Here is a 24,218-nt window from a genome sequence, read left to right as displayed (position 1 = left end):
AACTGTGCTCATAAAGGTCACAGGTGACCCTGAGCGTAAACCAACTGATTGCCAAATGCAGGTTAGATATATACTTTATTCATCCCGAACACGAAATTATACGGAGGCTAAATCCCCCTTTCGGACTGCGCAAGCAACTCCCGTTTACCTCTCATTGGTTTCAGGCTCTGGGGCGAGTCACTCAAAAACCTTTCACTTTTCGCAAGATATTACTGAAGGTCGGTAATCATTAAATAACCCCACAAACAGTATGTTGCAAGTTAAGACGAAGGTAGGGAGACAAGAGTAAGAAAAGTAATCTAGTCAAATGGAGATTTTCTCAAATAAAACTTTGTCATTGGAAAACAATCACTGGAACCAATCACTACAAGAGGAATGAATGAATGAATTTCTGTCTAAATTTACGTCATGACTCCAACATTGTCTCACCTGGTCCTTCCAGAGGTTGCAGTATGGATGGAATGGATTCCTTTGCACTAAGTGGTACAAGGTAGACATCCTTGATGGAACGGCTGTTGTTGGAAACTACACCAAAGCGCCCTCTGCTGCTGAAGTACGAAAAGAGTGAGACATATGCCACCTCTTCTTCTTCAGTAGCAGGATGAAAGCGGATCACGCATAACTCCTAATAAACAAAAACAACAAAGTATACAATGTAAATAGTGTTGGAAAAGACTAATGTAAAACAGTAAAATCCCCTCACCCCCTACTGGTGTTTAAGGAAAATATATATTTTTTTAAATCCATCTGCGGTACCTGTTTCTTTGCAAATATCCCATGTTATTATATTATATTAAAATACAAAGTGGCCAGCGTATGTACAAATGTGTTTTTTGTCTAAATGTAGCTGTTGCAACTTTTAATCAGGTGTGGTTTTAGTCTGAAATTATGCCCTATGTTTAAATGTGTTTGTTTCGCTTTAAAAGTGTGTTGAAAGGAATTCGGGTTTTTTAAGTGTCATAAATGCCACAACATGCATTTCTGGATGGCGGATTTCACTTACTGTGGTGATGTTCTGGAAAGTAAGCGTTGGAGGCGGTTTTACTGTATACACCATTCTAAAAGTATTGGAACAGTGAGCCAGCCAATTCCTTTTTTGCTTAAGACATTTGAGTTTTATCGCAGCTTCACAATTGCTTGTTTTACCACACAGTCAGTTGTTGTTCTTTTTATGTTGGTTACATGGATCATGTTGGAAACCAAGCATATTTAGTATTGTTTATAGTTGTAATAATCAATTTGGTGGAACATCCATGTGCTACAAAACACACATCAGTCACACCCACACACTGACCTAAATTTTAGATCGCATGAAAATGGTGTGAATTAAAAAAAAAAAAAGAAATGGCCTCAATGTTCCGATAATATTGGTTGGTGGTGCTTATGGCGCTTGCCTTTGTAATGTTGGTCTTGAGCTTGGCAACATAGTCCCACACTGTTTGCGGCATGATTCGTCCACCAATTTCAATGGTATCGGGTAGTTCCTAAAGGAAAGCACATGATGCTCATTAGTTTTTTTGTTAAAGTCCAAACAGAATGATGTCGCTCATGCAAAAGAAAAAAAAAACTTTTCAAAATGTTACCAATTTTAGAGTTTCGGCAGATCCTGAAACCAAATAGACCTTCGTAGCAAACTTTGACACAGTCAACATGTTGAGGAAACCTTTCCACAGTACTTCTTGCTTGGCCAGGAACTGTGAAGTTTCACCAGTGGCTGGAGATTCTGAGATGACATTTCTGGAAAACAATGTACCGAAACAAATCCATACTCACATCTTTGCCATTTCAGACAATTTTACAATGCACAATAAAAAATAGTTCATTGTACCAAACTGTACATTTCTATAAATACCTTGAGCCGTAGAGTCGGGGATCCGCTGAAGAGGACGGCTTCATTAGGATAGGTTTCGGTAATGGTTTTGTTGGTGGCACTGGCAAGTTGGGTACGGCTCGTGAAGTAGAGCTATCCTCTGTAAGATGAGTTGCTGATTGTTTCTTTAATGTATTTGAGGGACCAGAGGTGCTACATAAGGAAGCAGAGCTCCTACTAGCTGCAGTACGGGGGTCACGCCTTGTAATGGTAACCGTGGAGACGGCTGGAATCACAACAGGCGTATATGTTCTTTTTGATGTGGTGGTTTTAGAAGTGTCCGAAACTGGGGATCGAGGGGACTCCATGACAGGGGAAGCAGGTGACTCTAAAGTAGGAGATGCTGGAGAGTCCATAATGGGCGAAGCGGGAGATTCAACAACAGCAAAGTCACTGGTGTCAATAACGAGACGGGAAGAAGGCTCGAAAATAGAGGATGATGAATAATCAAAGTCAGGTGAGTCAGGTGGCGCACGTAGAGGTGAGTCATCTACGGGAGACTTTCTCCCTCGTGAAAAATGTTTGTCGCTTGATTCAGATGTCTTATTTTTTTTGTTTGGAGGTTCATCTTCCACCATTTGTCCTTTGAAGCAAACAAAAATAGGTTTTTAGTTAAATACTATTTTATAGTTATTTACACTAGTCTTCTAAAGCCATCGATTTGCTTGAATTCACCTGTACATATCTTGCATTTGAGGTCAAATAGGTGAGCCTTGTGTTCTGAGGTAGTGTCTTTAAGCATACAGGTAAGAACATCTGGCAACGTGCTCCCCTTGCTTGGCTCACTTACTCTCTTCTTCAAAATGGGTGTCTGAAGACTTCTCTTCTATTCGCGGGGGGTGAAAAACACATCAACTTCAACACAGTAAGTCAGTCACATGACTCAAAAGTCATTATAACCATATACATATAATGTATCGGAACAAGATAAATGCTCACATTGCCCATTGGTCGTCTATCAGGTTTAGCGACGTTTAAACGGGAAAGATCAACCTTTACAGGTGCAGGTTTGGTGATGTTTAAAAGGGAAAGATCAACCTTCACAGCTTCGGGCTGCTGCAACATACTGGGCACTTTGGAAGCTGCATCTTTAACCTAAAAATAAACAGGACTTGTTAGATCCAAGAGGGAAAGTACTGGGAAGTCATTCTTTTACCGTGCCTGACGTATTTTCCTTTGGCAGCAGACATGAGATTTACCTCCGTGTTCTTTGCAATGTGTTCTGGCGCCTTGGTAGCCTGCATGTCTTTTTGGCTCATCCGGACAAGTCTGAAGGGACTGATGTCTCCTCGCACAACTTGATACAACAAGCCCTAAGAGTTAAATGATCTGGTGTTAGTGAAGATACAGAAAATAGTGTATTAACGATGATCACAACCAGTAACTTTGAGCAAACCTTGTTTCTTGGATCTTTCAAGTTGAACATAATCGTTCTGTACTTATTCATGTATTTGCTGTCTGTATTGCGAAATATGTCGAACATCTCCATCTCAATGCTTGCAACAAGTTTTACAGCATCACTCTCTGACATGGACAAATCCTTGCAGTCACAAACCCTTGACAAATAAAAAGAGCAATTTAGTCAATGATACAATACATTACTTAAAATGATGAATATACTTAAATCTTACCTTTTGGATAAGATGCTTGTGAGGGAGCGCTGGATGCTCTGTCTGACCTGGTTATTTGGCTGAGAAGGTCTGGAGGGGGGTGCGCTTGGTGCAGGTGGCACGGGCAGATTTCGCGTTTCGCTCAACAGGGTTGGAACCGAAGGCTTATGGCATGAGGCGACCACGTGGCTTGATGAGGGCTGAAGTCCAGTTTGCTTCTTTGGTATTATATATGTTGCCAACGAGTTCAAAGCAGCCCCCGTTTCATTGTGTTCAGATCCCGATGTGGTTGGTGGTTGTGAGGCCTTCCATGGACCAGATCTTGTTCTTATGGTAGGCCTGGAGGGACCCGATTCTTCAGTAGTTTCAACGGAAGTGTCACTTTTTGTCGACTCCATCGTGCTCAAATGAGGGTCACTCTGTGGTACAACTGGTTCAGACACAGGTTGAGGTGAGGGACACGCCTCTGTGGAGGGGTCCTCTGAATTTAGTTTTTGGGGAGATTCAGTCTCTTTTTGTTTAGATTCAGCTGTCGGGTGGAAAAACAGAAAAAACATTGTGTGAACATGATTGGCTGGTGGTTGCAGTGACATACAGTAATGAGCAAAAAGTGTTAGTGAACTGGACAATTGTGAAAAAAAATTACATGAACAACTGATGCTTGCACACCTACCAACTCGATGCAAAAAAAATAAAATAAAAATAAATATATATATATATATATATATATATATATATATATATATATTTATATATATTATTTGCAACCCAAATGGCTTCAGTATGCAACAAAAAAAAAAAATTGACCTTTGGACCACAGTTCAAAGGTAAAGCATTCAATTTGAATTGCCGCTACACAATTTAACACATAGCGACGTGCAAGAAATTGTCTGATTAAGATTAGGTCAATGAGTCAAATGTTTTGTTGTCTCAGATGTAAAACCCCAAAAAGTTCTTTCTTATCAAACAAAATCACTAGCAAGAGTCAAATGATGCAAAGTTCATTAAGGAATGTTTTAGCTCGAATATAGCCAAATAAAAAGGGTCCATTTTGTACCCCGAGCAGGACACATTGACAAGACTGCGAAAAATCCAGCCCTTCAAACACAGCAGAGTCGTCAACTGTGATGTTAATGATAACTGCTCAACCACTTATTTTTGCACGTGAAATAACTAAAACTAAATTAGTTAAATATCAGTTCAAGAGCACTGAAGTAGAGTTTGTTGCGTGGAGAAAGGAAAATGAAAATGACATTGCACAGCTGTCAGATGTCGGTTGGATTGCATCGTTTTGCTGATTATCAGACTGTATTCGTTAACTTAATTACAAATTGTAATGCATGTGTGCAGCTTGGTGAAGGCTTGTGAAGACCGTCGCAGCTAAATGACAACATTCTCACACACTTGCCAACGCTGAAGGAAACCACTCCACAATTACTTATTCAACCAAGAAAGACCGTACAGAGAATTTTTTAGGGGATTTAAAAGATTTGACCATGAAATGCAGTTCACCCCCGCTGTCCCAGTACCAAATTTAGTTGACTTTTCCTCTTCTATTCAAATGCACCCAGTGATGCTCAGTTTGAACTCATTTGCAATCCAGCACAATACCAGCTGAGAACTTTTTGACAATGTTTTCTCACATGTGTGAAAAGAGTGCCTATGGCCTTTCAACACTAATATTCAAAATCATAAAAAAAAAAAAAACACTGGTCTATGTTTTTTGTTACATTTTTTTTTTCACCATCAAATGCAAGTAAACTTTTCCAAATGCAATGATTCTGAATTTATCTTGTTTTTCCCTCTTGCACATTATACATAAAATCAGCATCAAAAATATGTTTAGGGAAACATGAATCCATCTCAGATTAAAATTTGCCAGTCTAAGTAATTTGAGCTTGCTTGACACTAGCATTGTTAAAAAAAAATAATCAGGAGTTCAACACTGTAGAGTAAAAAAAAAAATTGATTGCAAAGATGGCACCTTACCATTATGAGAGAAAGTGCTATTATTTTGTTTACCCAACTGCCATAGCTATTTCATGCCCAGAAGTTAATATTTTGTGGAAATAAATTAGCATTTTGTGTATATATCTATATTGTGTCTACAATTATTTTCCCATCATTTAATGCTTTTGACTTCTTAAATAACCCCTTCTGTGCCTGTTGAAGTCCAATTAACTCAGCTGGAAGCAGAGCATGTGATGTAAAGGGTGTTTTCCAAAAGGTGTTTCAAACACTCGTTAACCCAAAGAGCTAATTTTGAGCAGCTGCCTGTTCTCAACCGATGAAAAAGAGGCTGAGTCCATACATCAAAACTTGAATTTTAAGATAAAGGCAACAACATTAGAAGTCAACTGTGGGTGACCGTTGTCAGTACACACATTTGAGTTAAAAAAATACATTTAAAAAAAATTGTCGGTGGAATTGTCACATTTCCACGAACTTGGAAGACTCACTAATTTATATGACTCTAAAAAAAAAAAAAAAAAGTAAATAAACCCTCTGGAGTTTTCCAAGTTGGCCAAGTAGGCCTACACTGAGTGGAATTGAGGATCTAAGGTTGATCGTTATGTGTTGATATCTTCATATCTATTTTGCTTCCATGTGTTAATTTGAAAGTGGCTCAAGACACTGCAAGAACATTCATCATCAGAAGAGCCATCGGGTGGTGACTGCATGTCCATGATGAAACGTTAGGTCAACCAGCCAGTTGTCAATGGGTCAAAATAAATGCAGCGTTCACACACAAGAGTTTCCACACAATCCAGACCAGGTCAAGTGTAGTGTTGCCACTACCTTATAGGTGAAAAAACTATGGAACCGAATGCCAAAAGGAGTGTTTTGAATTGAAAAGTGTGGAATGTGTTTTATATAGTGAGACAAGGGGTGTTTTTCCCCACACTGCACAGTGTTGGCCTAAACACTCAATGTTAATCTAAACACCCAACATTCAACACTCCAGTTTGTTGCTGTCACACAGTACTGGGTGTAGAATATTTAACACTTCGGTGACTCTTACTTTAACACCAGGTAGTGCCGATGCATATGGACACTTTGCCAGTGTTAAAATTAACACTCTATAGTGTTGAAATAGCATCAGTAGATTTGATGCCTGGTAAACTTTTCAAGTGAGTTGCATGCTCATATTATGGTATTTTGTTTATGGTCATTGGTAACAGCAATAACCACAATGTTCATTAAATTAGCTTTGACAGGCATAGGGGTTGGGTTTGTGCAGTTGGTGTGGCTGTCTGGCTGTCAACAAAGAATATTCATGAGAGGTAGGTTTTCAATCAAGTACCAATATACTCGTTGCACACTTGAGTACAATGACAATAAAGGGATTTCTATTCTATTCTATTGTCGTCCATAGATGACAAGTTAATGAACCAGCAAGTCCAATGTGTGTTGTAGTACCTGATTTTGTCACTGCAATGGATAGTAAATACACCCATGAAGGGATGAATAACTACTGTGCAGTAGATAAGATAACTACATGCATACAATAGAAATTAATTTGAGGGAACCCGTCGATTACCGTACATAATTATGCTGACCTCAGCTACATCGGAAAGCAAAAAGGCCAAGAATTAAAAGGCCTACTCTGGGGCCAGAGTAACAGTGAGTCTTGAATGCCCACAAAAATAGTCTAATACTCAATTGGCTCCTACAGTGCGACTTTGTGGATAATAAATTGGTAAAGGAATTGTGATTTTGTTGAAATGACAGAAAATTGTCAATCTGCATCATGACACCATACGTGGACAGCAGAGAGATTGCTCTGTAGCCACACAACCACTCAATTCGACTTATTCAAACTCGTATTTGAGTCGGCATACAGTTCCTCTGAGAATTCGGAAATTACGAGGCACATCATTCAAAGACTAAAATGGGTTTTTTTTGTTCAGGAAAGAAAGTTATACTATGTTATCTAAATTGTGCAATTTTTTTGGTAAAACAGTACATTTAACAATTCTATAATAATTATTTTGTATTATTGGTTGAAGAGCTTCTATAAGTAAACAGTTTATGATGTATGTACACTGTGCATATCAGATGTCGACTAAGGTTGCACGTTATAATTTTGACCACTAGAGGGTGATCACATTACACTATTAGCACTTACAGTAGGATATAAACAGTGCATACGCTACAAGCCATTTCATTGAAACGATACTAGAAATGAAGTGGGGGGGGTTAAATTTCCTATGCCAAAACCATGTGAATCCTGAAAATGAAAATTGTTGAACACAAAAACATTTTCCGTGCAATGTGTGTGCGTGTGTGTATTTAGATTTACACATGGAAAAAAATGATGGCACCCCACTTTTAAAAGAATAAAACCCAGATGTAAAAATAATTGAATAAATCTGACAAAAGTAATAATAAAAAAAATAACTAGATTAACCAATTCATGAAAATTAACCGATCAAAACATTGGTTTTGAATTGCGGAACAACGGAATTATTTAAAAAAAAAAAAAAAAAAAAACGCACAAAAATGATGGTACCCTAGAAAAGATTGGACGTAATTTGACCATAAGGACATGTTCAACAAAGGTGTCTCCTATAAGCAGGATGGCAGGTGTCTTCAAACTTGTAATCAGTCACTAAGCCTATTTAAAGGGTGACAAGTAGTCACTATGCTGTTGGGAGACATGGTGTACTGTACACCACACCTAACATTGACTAGAGGAAACCAAGGAGAGAGTTGTCTCAGGAAATTCGAAAGAAAATAAAAGAAACACATTAAAGGTTAAAGGCTATGAGATCATCTCTGAGGAGCTTGATGTTCCTGTACCTACAGTTGGACCTATTGAGAAATTCAAAATTCACAGGACTGTCACCAAAATCCCTGGACATGTTGGAAAGGGGATAATTGAAGACAAATTGAATAGACGGATAATGCGAATTGTAACATAAGAGCCCAGAATGTACAAAGAAACGTAAGGTCAACTTAAAGGTCAATGCAGATCACGGGTCAAAACACACATCTAAATACACCCAAGAATGGCTAAGAGCAGAACATTGGACAAATCTGAAGTGGTGTTCTATGAGTCTTCTAAATTTGATTCAACACCTGAGGAATGAGCTGAAACATGCTTTCTGGAGAAAGCGGCCTTCAAACCTAAGACAAGTGGAACTCATGATGCGTGGCGCAAAAAAACTGCTGAGAGATGCACAAGTCTGATGGAAAAGTTGCAAAAATCAATAAATTGCAGTGCCTGCCTCATAAGGTTTTGTTGAGAAGTAACATATTTAGAGTACGATCATTTTTGTCCACTTTCATGAGTTTGTTTTCTAAATTAATCGACTGAACCATTATTCAAAAGCAATGTCTAATTTTCATTGGTTAATTTTCATTAAATTTCTATACGCAAATGTATTAATGTATGTGTCAATGTGTGTGCGTGTGTGTGTGTGTGTACATACATATGTGTTTGTTTGAGTGTGCATGTACGCAGGTGGGTACGTAGGTATGTAGTGTACGCTTGCGTGCGTGCATAAACGCACATTAAGACAATTTGCACTCACATTCATGCCTATAGGCAACTTCGAGTCCTCAGTTAACCTAACAAGCATGTTTTTTGGAATATGGAAAGCGCAGGACAACCTAGAGAAAAGTCATGCTTGCATGGGGAGAACATGAGATTCAAACGGAGAACCTTTCGCTTTTGAGGCAGACGTACAAACCGTTACATCACTGTGCAGCTCAAATGGCCAATTACATTTTCCATATCGCTGGTGGTGGGCCAAAAATTTGCACCTCAGAAAGTCACTTTTGTAGAGACTCCAAAAAAGGCAAGTTTGTTCATCCATTCATATTGCATCTCTATAGAGAGCAAGCCATTTTTAACGCTTAAGATTTGTCAATAATGCGGCAAAGTAACACATATGCGCATGGAATGACCAATGAGATAGGTTTTTAAAAAAATTTGCAATTCACCAAAATGTGACTTATGAGGTTTTGGCCCGACGCCAGTGATATACAGTAGAATAATAATTTTATCAAAGGGGATTTATTTCTTTTTTGTCCATGGCAGAGATGTGTTGTAAATATTAATTTGTTAGATATATTATGGAACGATACATAGCCATTTTTTTTTTATATCCGATAGTGAAAGAATGTTTGTAGGAACAGGCAAAGTTTGTGATATGTGGTGAAAACGTCAAGAAATGTATTTAATTCTCAATTATTGCATGTAGTGCAAGGAGGCATTATAGCCGAGGACCTGAACACCCAGCATGCATGTAGAGTATGTTTAAAAAAAAAAAGGCCCAAATTTCACAGCCACGTCCCGAGAACAGCTATGTTTCAAGTTGCCATTGTATATGATGAAAATGTGCAGCAAGTCAGCGTGTGAAGTGTTGACGTTGGCCACAAGTGCCAACCATTGCAAGTGTGTACTGCCTGTGTACACCAGCAGGACCTTGTTAGAATCCATGGCTTGCAGCCACAGAGGAACCGTCTGCCAAGCAACAGCTCAGTCAGGGAACCCGACAAAAGTGTCATAAAAAGGCACCAGTAGCGTGACGTGCGAAGGTATGGCTGATGAGATTCCACCGTTTACCACAAAATGGCTATAGTGATATACTGATTTCATTTTGAACGTTCCAGAAGACCATGACTATTCGTCCGTAACGTATATTAAAAAGATTTTGTGACGAGTAACAGATCCTCGCTTCGTTGACGCACTCCGAGCCCGACCAAATGGGCCAACCCGCTGTACACTGTTGGTGCTTTGCTGTATTTCTGGTTTACGGTACCTTGGGGGATAGATAGGTGCTGTCTGTTATTTATAGATGGGGTTAATGTGAGATGATAATTTTGCTCATATTTGACCGGTATCACGATACAGATGGCTGGCTGTCAAGACGCTGTTCAGTGTTTGTATTTGCAGTTGTACCAACGGTGTTTGACTTCAGTGATTTGCTGGAGGAACGGTGGGAGGGTGTTTCCAGCTATTAGATCACTGGAAAAACTGACCCACAAAGATTTGTAATGTCAGTCGGGTGGGGCAGGAGGGGATTACTATAATGATCAGTAGCTTTCTTCAATCTAATCCTCAGGATGTTTTTGGTTTGTGCATCGTGGAGGGAAACAAAAACTTCATTGGAGAGGGATGACTTGATGTGTGGCAAAGTAACCAAAATCAAATCCCATTGTCACGTAGACCACAACTTTACTCTCCATCTCCGAAAAGAGCCTTAACAACCCCAACAGTGATGTGTGTAAATGGTGAAAGTAAGTTTGTTTGCACTAAGAGAAGCAGCATCTTGAGTGGGCGAGCTGCAGAAGCAAGAAAATGAAGGAATCAGGTTGAACGGTGTATGGAATGTTTGAAGCATGATGGCTGCACATTGGACTGCGAGACTGTACGGTAGGTATGCCATAAGAGAAGCATATTGAGAGTGTAATCATAATCCACAACTCCTCACAAAGGGGATGAAATATGCATGAATCGCAGCACAAGAAACGGATTTCGTTCCCAGACTTTCGAAATGTTTGGGAGCAATTTTTCCCGATTAAATTAAATACAAGCAGAATTCATTCGTTCCAGCCCCAAAACAAAGATGGCTTTGCATACAGCCGGGCACAGGCACCCAACAAGGAGCAGACCGCCCAGGTGGGATAAGCTTGCGATGTTGAGATGCAGCCGGAGGCCTCCAAATGAACCGCCGGATGAGCCAACCTGTAGCACTGGCAGGCAGCGGTGCTGCTGCTTCCCTAAGCCACGGCCTCGCCAGCGATAGCTCGCCAAACGTTGCTAAAAGTGCGACACATTCCAGGGCTTCGTCAAATCGCTTTGTTAGGAGTGATACTGAGGGCTAATTTACAGAAAGAAAAATATATGTATCTGTATGTAAAGTGCATGGCGCGAACGATGCTCGCGCCGTGTGAGCAAAAGCACAACTGAGCGTTCCTCATGAATGCCGTGACTGCGACCTTAAGGACACTTTGTGAACGGTAGCAATGTTTATCGTGGAGACTGACTCTGTAATCAATATGTCAGTGTATGCCGTAGTATGCTTCTGTAGTACAGCTGCAACAGAAAAATACTTGCGCTCCCTTAGCACAACAGAGTTCAGGGCTGCCCAAACTTTTTTCCAGCATTGATAGATAATTTGCGTATATTATAAGCAAGTCCAAATAATCTACAGTCCCCTCCAAAAGTATTTTGATGACAATGCCTTTCTTTTTGTTGTGGACTGAACCATTTGGCTTTCAGATGTAAATTTCAGATAAGTATGAGGCAAAAGTTTAGAATTCCAATTGATGGTATTTACATGTAGACGTGTTAAACAACTCAGGTTAGCGCACCTTTTGGTTGAGGCCACCCTCCTTGGACCTCAACCCAATAGAGCATGCATTTTACCTCAACAGGAGGCTGACTGGAGAAACTCCCCGAAACAAACAAGAACTGAAAGAGAATGCAGTGAAGGTCTGGATAATAAATTCAAATATAGAATGCAAGTCTAGGCTTGATGCAGTTATTGCAAGTAAACGTTATGTCACCAAATATTGAATTTTATTCGCTTACAGTGATTTTAATGTTTGTTGCAATACCTTTGCTCACTTGAAAAGTGGGTGGCCTAAAAAAAAGAGCTCTGTCCTGAGTTGCTTAACACATCTAGAGCTGGAATTCTGTCATTTTGTCTGATATTCATCTTTTTCTCTGAAATCCAAAAGTCTTCAGTATAACAGCAAAACAAAAGGTATTGATTGATTGGAGGTTTACTACCGCTTCTATTCTCTTTTCTGTCCCCTCGTCCACGGCCAGGGAAATAGGTGATGATGACCGATGTGCAAGTCATTGATTGGATTCTAGAGCAACTAACGGGCCTAACCCATACAACTTCGGAGGTTGACCACATCCTTGGAGGTGTTGCTATGGAGATTTTGGCATGACCAACTTCACTAAAATTGTGAAATTGTGCTAAACGTTATCCATTCGGCATCCATTGCAGGCTGATCATCCCGGAAGGGGGATTCCCCCATCTGTGGTCCCTTCTCAAGGTTTCTCCAGGTGTTTTTTTTCTCCCTAGCCCTCCCTGGGATTTATTTATTTCTTATTAAAAAATATATTGCAGAGGGGAAAAAAACAAGAGGGGTGGGACGTTAACGCGTTAATTATTATGAATTAGTTCCAAATAAATTAATGCATTAAAACAATTAACGCATTTTAATCTTGAGTTTGTGTTTCAAAACAATGCTGAACTTTTGTCAGTGTAGCGCATCCATCGCTGGTAAACCTTTTACACTAACGGACACGCCAGAGTTGGTTCGACTGGCAAACTAGAGGAATCCAACGCGTCGAGTGAAGAGTGAAGCCTTGTTAAAAGCATGGTTTCGTGAAAATTGTGTAATAAGTTGCTGGCATCCCACCGAAGCGCTTCAGCCATCCGGTTCCATAGGTATGAATAAGAAGTAGATATGACAATGCCGTTTTAAGCTGTGTGCGTGACCGTCTGTCAAGGTCAAATGTCAACACAATTTCATGTGCATGGACGTCACGAAAACCCAAAACAACAAGGATACCTGCGCATTGTGCAGAATAATCGTGTACACGACACCGTACGGGCACAATGAGGGAACAGGGAATAACCTCTTATAGGCAAGATTTCTTTCCCCCCTCAAATGTTCTGCAAAAATGTCCCATATTGTAATGTTACCAAAAAAAAGTAAACTTTGATGCGCAAGATGTTACTTATTTGCAATGTCCATGCATTGCTTATGATGGTAACGTTGTCCCCACCGACTGTCTTATATGAATACATTGTGAACCGCTGTATTTTAGTACAGCAGTTTGGGCGTTGTTTGAAGGTGATGTATTGTATGGTAAAGGTTTAACTAAATTTCTTGCTTGACTAATAATGGCAATCATATCCAAATGTGCAAAATGCCTCGGTGATAAGAGTTAGATTCGGCGCACTTTTAAGTTCACATTAAATGCCCAGCTCCGAATTGCACCACGCCGCCTCTTGTATAATCAGTGTTAAGACATGTACCGGTATATTCAAATCCATTCAAGGCCCCTGCCCATTGGATAATATCTCAAAAGGCCCTGCTGTGGTTGTTTTGTTTTTTTCATTTTTCGATGAAGGTCTTCAGAATTGCAAAGGTATCCCGAAAAAAAATCAAGATTGTGATTGAGTACATGAAGGGCTAGATTTGTCATTAGAACTGTAACATACTTACCAACTCCCGACACCTGTTGTGTATTAGTGACCCCAAAGAATTAATGTTTGTGTATCACTGTGCATGATTGTGTTACTTGTACAAAGAGGAATGAGGCCTAATGAAAAGGGGGGGGATTTAACGTTGCGGTATGATTTGGAAGAGGATGAGTAGTGAATGGTACATACACGCTGTGTAAAACTTAGGTGATGGTTGCGGAGTGGCCTGAACTCCCGTGAGAGTGGGGTCACAGCCTATGGAAGATGGAGCCTCTGTCGGTGTTCCATCAATTTCCATCGGCTCCTCTTCTTTGGCACATTCTTCAGCTTTTGCTGCTAACCTCGCAGACACCCTACTCACGCTTTGACCCTGAGGGGGAAGATATTTGAACTCAAACATTTATATTGACAGCATTTTTCTAGATCACTGTGTTTAAAATGATTTCATTACCTTCACAGTCGGTGTTACAGGTGTGTTTTCTTTCTGCACTTGACCTCTAGGAATGGTCACCTTTGTGTCAGAGAGGGACTGCATAGTGACAGCAGCATGCTGCACAATACAATCAGTGCCACAATAAACAGATTCCAGCAAAGCTGGTTTGGAGCATCCTGGGCCAATACACAGTGGACCAGAACAATCTGTCTCCATCTTGCTTTCAGGTTCGGTTCCAGGCTCAGGTTTTATTGCAGGAACCTCCGCTATGTGATTCACCTCCAACAGTACAGTCTTCTGAAACCAGATTGGCATCTTATGACCAGACCTCAATCGGACAATTTCAAACAACACAACATTCACGTCGCACGTTCGGTGTCGTTCAAAAAGACAAATGGTGCCATTGTGTGCGTACAGCAGCTGGAAAAACAATACTTGTGATTAGGTCAAGTGGGCTGTCTGGCTACATTATATAGTCTAACACCGCTGTGAGAACCAGAATCCAAATTAAATCCGAACCTTCTTGGACTCCCACTGCTCTTTCCCCTCTGGTTCTTCACCAGGAGGACTGAGTGACAAGCTCTCAGGAGAAATTTCTGGATCTGCCTGGGAGTGACACTCGGACTGGTGTTGGCTCAGCTGCTTTGTCGTGCAAGGTGGACATATGAACTCTTTACAGCCATCTGACTCACTGACACCAACACAGTCGCCATGGAAATACTCCTGGCAACTGTCACAGGAGATCATGAACCTAGAACCAAATGAAGCGATCAGGAAGTTAAATCAATAATTTGGAGCGGGGGTAACTACTCCGCCGAGGAGATGTATTTGCCTCAAGTTACCTTTTGTTGTGTTTTTGCCGACAGATGCAGTACAGAGCATTGGGGTCATAGCCCTTGGAGTCCGATAAGCTTGAATGTTCCGTAACATTTTTAATGACACCGACTCCTTGCTTCCCCTCCTCCTCCTCATCTGGTGCATCATTATACTGGTCTGGAATTGTGTCAGTGTTATGATCTACATCTGTGCCTACAATAATCAAGTCTGAGCTTGTTTGTTGAACAGGACTCTGAGTTATAACAGAGAGTGTATCCGATGGATTAACAAGTATCACGTCATCGTCTTCATCATCTGCCACGACTGCCTCAACCTCCAATACCTTAACCCTCCCTCTGCCCTTTCCTCTGCCTTTACCCTTTGCTCGCCCTCTCCCTCTTCCTCTGGCCTTTCCTCTTCCACCCCCCTTGGCTCTACCGGCACACTTGGCTTTATAGTCCAACTGTTCCTTGATTTGTATCAAAGGCATGTCATCGCTGTCGTCTTCTTGACTTGAGATTAAAATGACATTGTCGACATCCCCTTGCGTCGCTTCATCTGAAACAACAGGCTGCAAAGTTTCGGCATTGTCTGCAGATCCCTCGCGCTCAGACACGTCCGTGTCCTCTCCAGTCCGTGTAGGAGAGACATCTGTGGAATTGTCAACGCCCAACATATCAGGGACGGGCAAAGTTTGAGGCATTTCCATTGACAAATCCTCATCACCACCAAGAAGACTGAAAGCTGTGTGAAAAGCAGACCCAACATCCTGCCACATGTTTGGGTCAAGAGACCCTCCCCCAGAGGAGAGAGCCGGTTTTGTCTCCTCAGATACAGGTGAGGATGAGGCGGACCACTCTAGATCTTCAACAACAGTCCGTGATTTTTGAGGAGATTGCGGAGGATTGTTGTCTTTAGAGGCTAGCGTTGTCCGTGTGGGACGACGGTCTCTGACTTTCCGTAGAGGGGGAGGGCTGTGAGTTAAGTCTCCAATTTCTTCCATGAACTCACGTCGAGCAATAGTTGATCGCCTGAAACCCCAAGACTTTCTAAGTTGGGACAATCCCGGTTTATCATGGGAAGCTTCTGACTGGCTCTGCTGTTCCTCTACAAAAAAAAACAAAAAAAAAAACATAATACCCACAAATAGATTAATTATCTCAATCTTTTGGATCGGCCAGTCTACAAAAGACAGAAAGAGATGTTTTACCTGAACCGTCATTGTTCTTCATTGGTTTCCCACTGACATCCATTGGAAAGAATCAAGGCTGTCCAAAATAAAGTATATTACTTATTAGCACACGAGTGTTATGAATGACATGACATGATGAAGGAAACTGGTGTGTGCGTGTGCGGATCAGAGACACAACGAACAATAATGCATTGTACAAATTGACACTCCAGCGCTGCCTGCATTGTACCAATTGTATCAATTCAACAGTGAATGACATTCAATAGTTACAGATTTATAAAACGTAATTTTAGTGGTAACGTAAAAAAAAACAATCCAACATCTGCTGTCTTCCATAATAGGGGTTTCACCAATATAGTCTGGTAGGTAGCTCGTGGAGCCCATTTGTGAACCTAAAAATATTGAACACACCAAAGTTATATTAAATATACATACAAAAACTGTCATAAGAGAATTTTTACATGTTGATCAAAAAATATATATTAAGATTTCCAACCGGTAGTACTATTAGAAGAACGCCATGTCAACATGAGGCTGTTAATTAAGGATGGACTGATATCACTGGTACCAGTATCTGAATCAAGGTTATTATAGTTAACGAAAGCGAACAAAATAATTAAAACCAAATTTGAAAAATAAATAAATAAATAAAATAAAAACTAAGGCGAAACTAAAACTATAATTGTGGGGAAAATGTCCTTTGTATTCATCAAATGATACCAAACGCATGGGTTTATTTTAAATGTGTTAATTTGGAATTCCTGTATGACTGTACAGAAGAAAGACGGTCTTTTGGAAATGGTAGTTTACTTTGTTTAATTACACAATATTTGCAATCATTTGCAATCCACAAATACTCCACATGAAGAAAACTCAAACTAAAACTAAAACAAATACAAACAAAAGTAAAACGAAGCCTTTTGAAAAAAATGAGCAAAAGGTCTTCCTACCAAGGGCCAGCGAACCATAACAAATTTTATTAAAGGCCTGGCCAAGCCGTGGCTGCCAAGCCGCATGCCGCTCTTTGCCTTCTTTCATGCGACCCATAAAGGCCTTTTCACACTGAACTAAGTCAACCCCATTCATGTGGTGAGTGGGTGGCGCCATGCAATGAAGCATTGCTGGGCATCGTTGTGTGGCAGTAGAGTACGTCTGCTGCGAAGCCAAGTCTCCTTGAGTTAAAAAAATAGTTTACTCTAGAATGACATTCCGTGATGTCAGAGACTCTTTCCGGTAGAGCAAGTTACTGCTATTTTGGCGTACGTATTTAAAAGTTAGTGGCATGGGATCAATGGAAGTAGCCTTGATAGTGCATTTATCAACAATGGCTGTTTAAATGCAGTCAATATCCCTTTCGAATTCTGGCGCAGGGCCATGGAAGCACCCACAAAAAAAAAATTTTTTAAATGAATATGCTTTAATGAACTGAATAAGGCTCCTGGGTTTCTTCTTTCCTAACCCAAATATTTGGTCATATGAAAACATAACAGAATGTCACCTTTGAAATAAACATTCGTTTGTGTTCAGTGTATATGCTCTATCCAAAAGTAATGAGGTTTGAGGCGTTTGGCAACCAAGCCATTGGTCATACACAGGCAGAGGTAAACAAACATGGCGGAACTCAGACGCACCACACTTGGAAAGAGAAGGAAACCGGCTACTCTATTAACGTGATGTGCAGTCTACCAATTGACCAAACCAGTGGAAAAAGCCTCGCTTTTTACTTCCTTTTGAGCGGCTACGTCCGCACTTGCAAATACGGACACACTGTTGCGCAGACTTTCACGTTTGGCAAGTGCAGTGTGATAAGGTGACGTTCAAAGGCAGCGATTACTCGTCAAGCGCGGTACCGGGTACTCTGATCTCACGCACATCCGCTTCAACGCAAACGACGGGAAAACCCTCTGACAAGTGTTGCCCTATCAAGACTGCTCTCAAAATGGGAGGGAAACTAATTCAGAGCAAAACCAAATATAAGTTTTTGTTGAACGTAATAGCAAACCATTCTTCCTAATATATTTGGAATGACTGCGGCGGCACTGTAGTTCATTCCATGCCAACATCAACCAGGAATGTTCAAAGGGGACTGAACTTTGCAAGCACAAGTTGCTCACTTTGAAAGGTCAGGCAGAAAAGTAGACAAAGTTGTTCTCAAAATTTATGAAGCACTTATATCACCTTGCTTGGAACATTGCACGGGCTAAAAAGCCGTGCAAGGGGAGTTTGTCAAAACATGCAAGCGAGAGCTCGGAAGCGAGCGGATGGGACAGAGGCAGTTTATGCGCGCCCATGTGTATGATGCGACTCTTCACAGTAAGTCAAAATGGTGGCTCTTAGACTCCGACTGGTTTGCCACCCTTGTCGCCAACCAATACATATTTCCCGCCTGAGGTAACCGCCACATGCTTTTTGTGCCGAGCGCTTTGTTACAGCTCCAGCTGTTGTGAAATGCGCTATAAAAATATAATTTTATTGTATTGTATCGTTTTATACGGCTGTTCAAATGAAGTGTTTCTCCACCGACATTTAGTAAGAAAGCTCATTCAGATGTTTTCTCCTGAAAGTCTGACAAAAACTGTCACTCTTGAACGAAAACGAACTCATGTCCAAAAACCGAGCACAGACGGCAGAATGAGCTTGTTTACAGAAACGTTCATCGAGCAGAAATACACTTTGGTTCTCGGTTGCCTAAAATATGAACGAGTTGATGAACTTTCATTCATTTAACTCACTCAAATAGAACACTGACGATGGTCTAATAATGTATAGCTTCAGTTGTCCGGACAGTTTTATTTTAGAACAAAAATGACTTATGTTACAGGTGGCAATGCATGCTGTTGGACTTTGAAATGTCAGAGTATTACGATATTATACTCTTAAAGGTTACAAATGAGTAAAACTTGTACCACATTCACGAAATGTATGTTTAGTGATTTTTAACATGTGAATCTAATCTCGTTGCACACTTGAGTACAATGACAATAAAGGGATTTCTAATTTCTAAAACAGAACTATCATCGCAACTACAATACGTAATGACATTATCAAACGTACTTTGTAACGGTGGGTGCTCAAATGTAAATATTTGTACTGTATAGTTAAAAATAAGTGGTAACGAGCATCCCCAATTCTAATCTCAACATGACGAAATCTATTTCAACATTTAAATTGGAATGCTATTTCAACTCACGTCAATTTGAGTGTATAAGTCATCCTGAATTTTATCTTGAAATTTACCTTGCACATGTTTTCTTCTTTCTTGATATTTGTACAAAAGTCTGTCAAAGGATTTAATGTTGGGTTTTAACCTTATGAAAAACAATTGACAAATTGCTCGTATTGTGGAGTATGTTGGGAATTTCAGAAAGAAAGTATCAAGTTTGCGGACTCGTCTGTTGTTCCAAAAGGAGCAATCATTCTTTTCTTTTCTTTTATTCAATTATTATAATAAATTATTAATATTTTGCAATTTTGTCCAAATGTTGTGGAGGATTATTGAACTCGTTTACTGCCATGGCGGGCGGGGAAGGAGGTCAGCTCTGTTGCAGCGCCACTGCTAATTAAAACCATGTAAATATATACCAGTTTTTCAACCGAGTGCTGAGTTCAACTTGAGTGCTCAGTTTTTTAACAACCGAAACCCAGAGTAGACCACATGAGTATACAAGACATTCATTAATCTCCATCAAACAAAGGGCTGAGTGCTGCCTTTATTTATTCATAGCAGACTGCAGGGAGGTTTGACTTTAAGCATTATTTCAACTAAATTTAATTGAATACACTACAAAGACAATATATTTCATGTTCAAACTCATAAACTTGCTGTTTGAGCAAAAAAAATATTTTGAATTTTAGAGCAGCAACACATTCCGAAAAGGCTGGAACAGGCTAACGTTCACCGCTGTGTTACATCACCTTTTCCTTTAACAACATTCAAAAAACATTTGGGAACTGAGGGCACTAATTGTTGAAGCTTTGCAGATGGAATCCTTTCACATTCTTGCTTGATGTACAGCTGTGCAACTGTCCGGGATGTCCGTTTACGTTATTTTACGCTTCATCATGCGCTACACATTTTCAAAGGGGGAAAGGTCTGGACTGTAGGCCAGCCAACCTGGTAGCTGCACTCCTTTGGTATAAAGCCTCGCTGTTGTAACACGTGCAGAATGTGCTTTAGCATTGACTTGCTGAAATAAGCAGGGGTGTCCATGAAAAATACATGGCTTGGTTGGCAGCACGTTTCTCCAAAACCAGTATGTACTTTTCAGCATTTATGGTGTCTTCAGTAACCCACGCCACTGGCACTAACACAGCCCTGTACCATCGTAGTTGCTGGCTTCGAAACTTTGCTTCTATGGTTCTTTTCCTCTTCCAGAGGACACAACAGCCACAATTTCCAAAAACAATTTGAAATGTGGACTCATCAGACCACGGAACACTTTTCCAGTTTGAACCAGTCCAACTTAGATGACCTCAGGCCCAGAGTATCCGGCTGTGTTTCTGGGTGTTGTTGATCGATGGCTTTTGTTTGCACAGTAGAATTTTAACTGACATTGGTTTACTGAAGGGATCCTTAGCCCATGCGGTGATATTCTTTACACATTGATGTCGGTTTTTGATGCAGTGACGCCTGAGGATTCGAAGGTCATGGGTACTCAATGTTGGTTTTTGGCCGTGCCCCTTAAATGCAGTGATTTCTCCAATATTCTCTGAACCTTTTGATGATCATAGACCAAAGACGACGAAATCCCTAAATTGCTTGCAATTGTATGTTGAGGAACATTGTCCTTAAATTGACGATTTTCTCACGCAGTTGTTCACAAAGAGGCAAACCTCACCACATCTTTGCTTGTGAATGATTGAGCAATTTAGGAAACCTAATTTTTCTAACCAATCATGGAAGCCACCTGTTCCCCGGTTAGTCTGTTCACCTGTGGGATATCCGATGTTTGATGAGCATTCCTCAACTTTCTCACTCTTTTTTGCCAGCTGTCCCAGCTTTTTGGAATGTGTTGCAGCCATAAAATTCCAAGTGAATGATTATTTGCTAAAAACAAAGATTTCAGTTTGAACATTAAATATATTGTCTCTGTATTGTATTGAATTGCATATAGGTTGAACATGATTAACAAATCATTGTATCCTGTTTTTAATTATGTTTAACACAACCTCAAATCTTACATTTTTGTTTGTATATAATGACGCAAGCACAGCTGCGCCGAAACCAGTTCACAGTCGCCCAGCTACGGTCGTAGACCACATGACGAGTGCAAACAGCGCATTTCGTGAACCCATCTTAAACAAAGCAGTAACTATGACGTTACAGAAAAAGAGAATTAAGGTCAGTGGGAAAAGTTGTTTGTGACCTTCACTCATTGTTTGCTCGACTGTTAGTAACGAGACACTGAAAAAATAAATTGGGCTCTCTGTTCAAATATGAGCTCAGCCCAGTCTCCTGATCTATCATTCATGACAAAGGATAACCTGAAGGTGGAGGCCAGTGTGTGCTTTGTGTCGTTGGGAGGTTTGGCCCTCTCGGTTAGGCTTGCATCTGGCAGGCTGAGCCGGTTGCCCAGGCTTACGTTTTTAGACCTTACGTCTGGCCACGTGGTCAGAGGGTTCTTGTTGGATCTTGCGACTTGCAGACCAAACCTGGACAGCCATTCTGCCATTTGGACGAGGCCCTAGCAACTCATAGCCTGTCTTGTGTCGCATGTATGAAGTAGTATGTGTGGATCTGCCGTGGAATGGTTCTAAAAACATTCAGTCAACAAGTCACGCTCATGATCTTGTTCAGCGGAACCGTTTTCCGTGTCTCACTGAATTTGCATTTTCCAATAATAAACCACTAACAATAACATAGAAAAGCTGTCCTAGTTTTAATCACGATTTGAAAATTGTCTAAAGATCATATTTAGGATTCTTTAAGTAAAATGTTTGTCTTTTTTTTCTTTGGTCTTAAAGCTTACCAGATCCTGTAATCTTACACAGACCCGTCATGACGACTCATATTTTCTGCTGCTTTACTTTATGAGTTTTATTAACTGCAGTAGCCTCGTAACTGTGATGTGTCTGGTCCTTACAATGCATATTAACAACTAATGGAGTGTGTATTTATCTATTCACACATTTTTTTGGAAAAACAACACCAATTGCACACTGCACACACACACACACACACACACCCACACACACACACACACACACACTGCAGAAATCCTGGAAGCTACCTAAACTAAGTTCTTTAAATGCTATTAAAAAACAGACTAAGTGCACTTGAGGTCAACTCTTTTCAATGGAACATTTTTTTACAATTGTATGTTATCTTATTTGTCGTCTATGGCCAGGACTCCCTTGAAAAGATTTTTAATCTCAAAGGGACTTTGCAGGTAAAATAAAGGTTAAATAAAATAACAAATTATAAAAAGATGTACAGCAATAATTGGCATTAGTTTGCTATATTTTACGACATTTGTACATTACATTACTTCACTAAAAGGAAGCTTTCAGATTATGTTCTGTTGAAAATTTCAATTTGATATTCATTGTAGTTTTCAAATTATTATTATGCTGATAGTGACCTATTGTTTCCCATAGTGGTGGAAATTACTCAATTAGCAAATTAGAAAAAAAATAACATCATTGTTATGTGTCCTCTCTTTCTAAGCTTTGCCAGATTTCCAATAAAAGCAGTCCTTTGAAAATAGAATAAAGTTTACAAAAATTATGGCAGTTTGAAACTCAGATTCGATGAACTAAAAAAAAAGATCTAAAATCTCAAATGCAGTTGTCTGCATTAAGACATTGGCCATAAATTGGAGCACTTAAACTGATTTTAAACAGTCATAAATTAATTCATATTTGTTACTGGAGACCATAATCGAATAGTCTTATTTAAAGATCGGCATGAAAACGCTGGTTTTATGGAAAACATTTTGAATTTTACACATATATTTAACGTCGGTTCGTGTGTATTTGTCCATAGTTTGTTGATCACAGACGGTGGTGGGTTAGTATGATGTTATCTCATTGGGTGGCTTAAACGGCGCCTTTATTACTATATATCGTGCAGGTGCAAGGTATCAACTACCTGCGTTACTTTTCCTCCGGAAATGCATAACATTTCAATTTAACAAATATTCATCATTATCCAAAATGCACTTTTGAATCTTAAAATTGCCGAACGGGGTTTCGGGTTTACGTCACCCTGAAAACAATGCTTAAACAATCACGAGAACGTATGGATTGGGAAATGTAACATGCATTTACCATAAAAAAACATGAGGTAACGACAGAATAGAATCGAGCTTTTCCTAAATAAATCGAAATCTAACCAAATTCCCTCGTTTATATCTGAAAATCCAACATATTAGCCAGACAAAACAGTGCAAAACGGACGACTATGGTTATAATGCTAACTGTGAAAACTGCTCAACATTTATGCAAGTTAGACCCGGCGCTTTCTGTATACCGGGGCCCCATGTGTCATTTTTATACAATAAAACGTTGATGTACTCAGCATTTCTGTGTTCACCTAATTAGCTGCTAGCTACTTTCACTTTCCGACGTGACAATACGGGAATTAAGCCTGGCACGCATTGCGTTAATCATCGTTAACCAGACTTATAATTGTCATTCGATAAACCTAATAACGAATGCAAGGCATTCTGGTTACATTTTCCCAATCAGGTTACAGGCGTTTAAATGGAAGGGGAGCATTGTTGACCACAAATACTTTGAAATTCCACATAAAAATAGCAGTTAAGCAGACGAGTATAGCAGTCGACATTACAGTACAGCTAGTTTGGCTAAGAGCTAGGAGCTCGTCTAACTGCGACGACCTGCTAATGTACTGAGACAAATCTAACCTTTAACGGCAGTGTGTTGTTTTGCGTGGAAGCCACGAGGAAATCTGAACGCATACCTCCGATAAAAGTGGATTACTATCCAACTAACACTGGAATTATCCTGTTAGCTTGTTAGCACAACCATCCATTTTCTGCGTTGCTCTACTTTCAGGACATCGCGAGACTACGCTGACAGTTCCCGCTATTTACTTCCTTTTCCGTTTATTTTGCACTGACGTAGCAGTCACGTGTGCAGGCGTAGCAGCCGC

At 40.1% G+C, this 24,218-nt stretch overlaps 1 protein-coding gene across 4 annotated transcripts in view; it reads right to left on the bottom strand.

Annotated features, from left to right (window-relative positions):
• LOC148339760 (uncharacterized) overlaps nt 1-24,139 on the bottom strand; it is a 30,792-nt gene extending 6,653 nt beyond the window's left edge. Inside the window, exons 1-15 of one of the 4 annotated variants that reach the window (XM_088290497.1) lie at nt 24,027-24,139; nt 16,121-16,178; nt 14,937-16,017; nt 14,614-14,845; nt 14,113-14,391; nt 13,851-14,031; nt 3,502-4,009; nt 3,267-3,426; nt 3,070-3,183; nt 2,810-2,965; nt 2,546-2,696; nt 1,853-2,453; nt 1,584-1,737; nt 1,395-1,484; nt 430-625 (exon numbers count right to left, since the gene is read on the bottom strand). In XM_088290497.1, coding sequence (XP_088146623.1) covers nt 430-625; nt 1,395-1,484; nt 1,584-1,737; nt 1,853-2,453; nt 2,546-2,696; nt 2,810-2,965; nt 3,070-3,183; nt 3,267-3,426; nt 3,502-4,009; nt 13,851-14,031; nt 14,113-14,391; nt 14,614-14,845; nt 14,937-16,017; nt 16,121-16,163 — 3,946 coding nt within the window. In that variant the 5' untranslated portion in view covers nt 16,164-16,178; nt 24,027-24,139. Of the gene's footprint in view, nt 1-429; nt 626-1,394; nt 1,485-1,583; nt 1,738-1,852; nt 2,454-2,545; nt 2,697-2,809; nt 2,966-3,069; nt 3,184-3,266; nt 3,427-3,501; nt 4,010-11,031; nt 14,032-14,112; nt 14,392-14,613; nt 14,846-14,936; nt 16,018-16,120; nt 16,179-23,970 lie in introns of those variants that run through there. The other 3 variants (XM_088290499.1, XM_088290498.1, XM_088290500.1) reach the window with 3 other exon arrangements.
• Between the last annotated feature and the right edge of the window lie 79 nt (nt 24,140-24,218).

This window comes from Idiotropiscis lumnitzeri, chromosome 3 (genome assembly GCF_059441095.1).
Source record: "Idiotropiscis lumnitzeri isolate Australia: NSW breed Sydney's pygmy pipehorse chromosome 3, RoL_Ilum_1.0, whole genome shotgun sequence".
Lineage (NCBI taxonomy): Eukaryota > Metazoa > Chordata > Actinopteri > Syngnathiformes > Syngnathidae > Idiotropiscis > Idiotropiscis lumnitzeri.
Note: the sequence above shows the minus strand (reverse complement) of the source record. Positions and strands in the feature narration are given on the sequence as shown.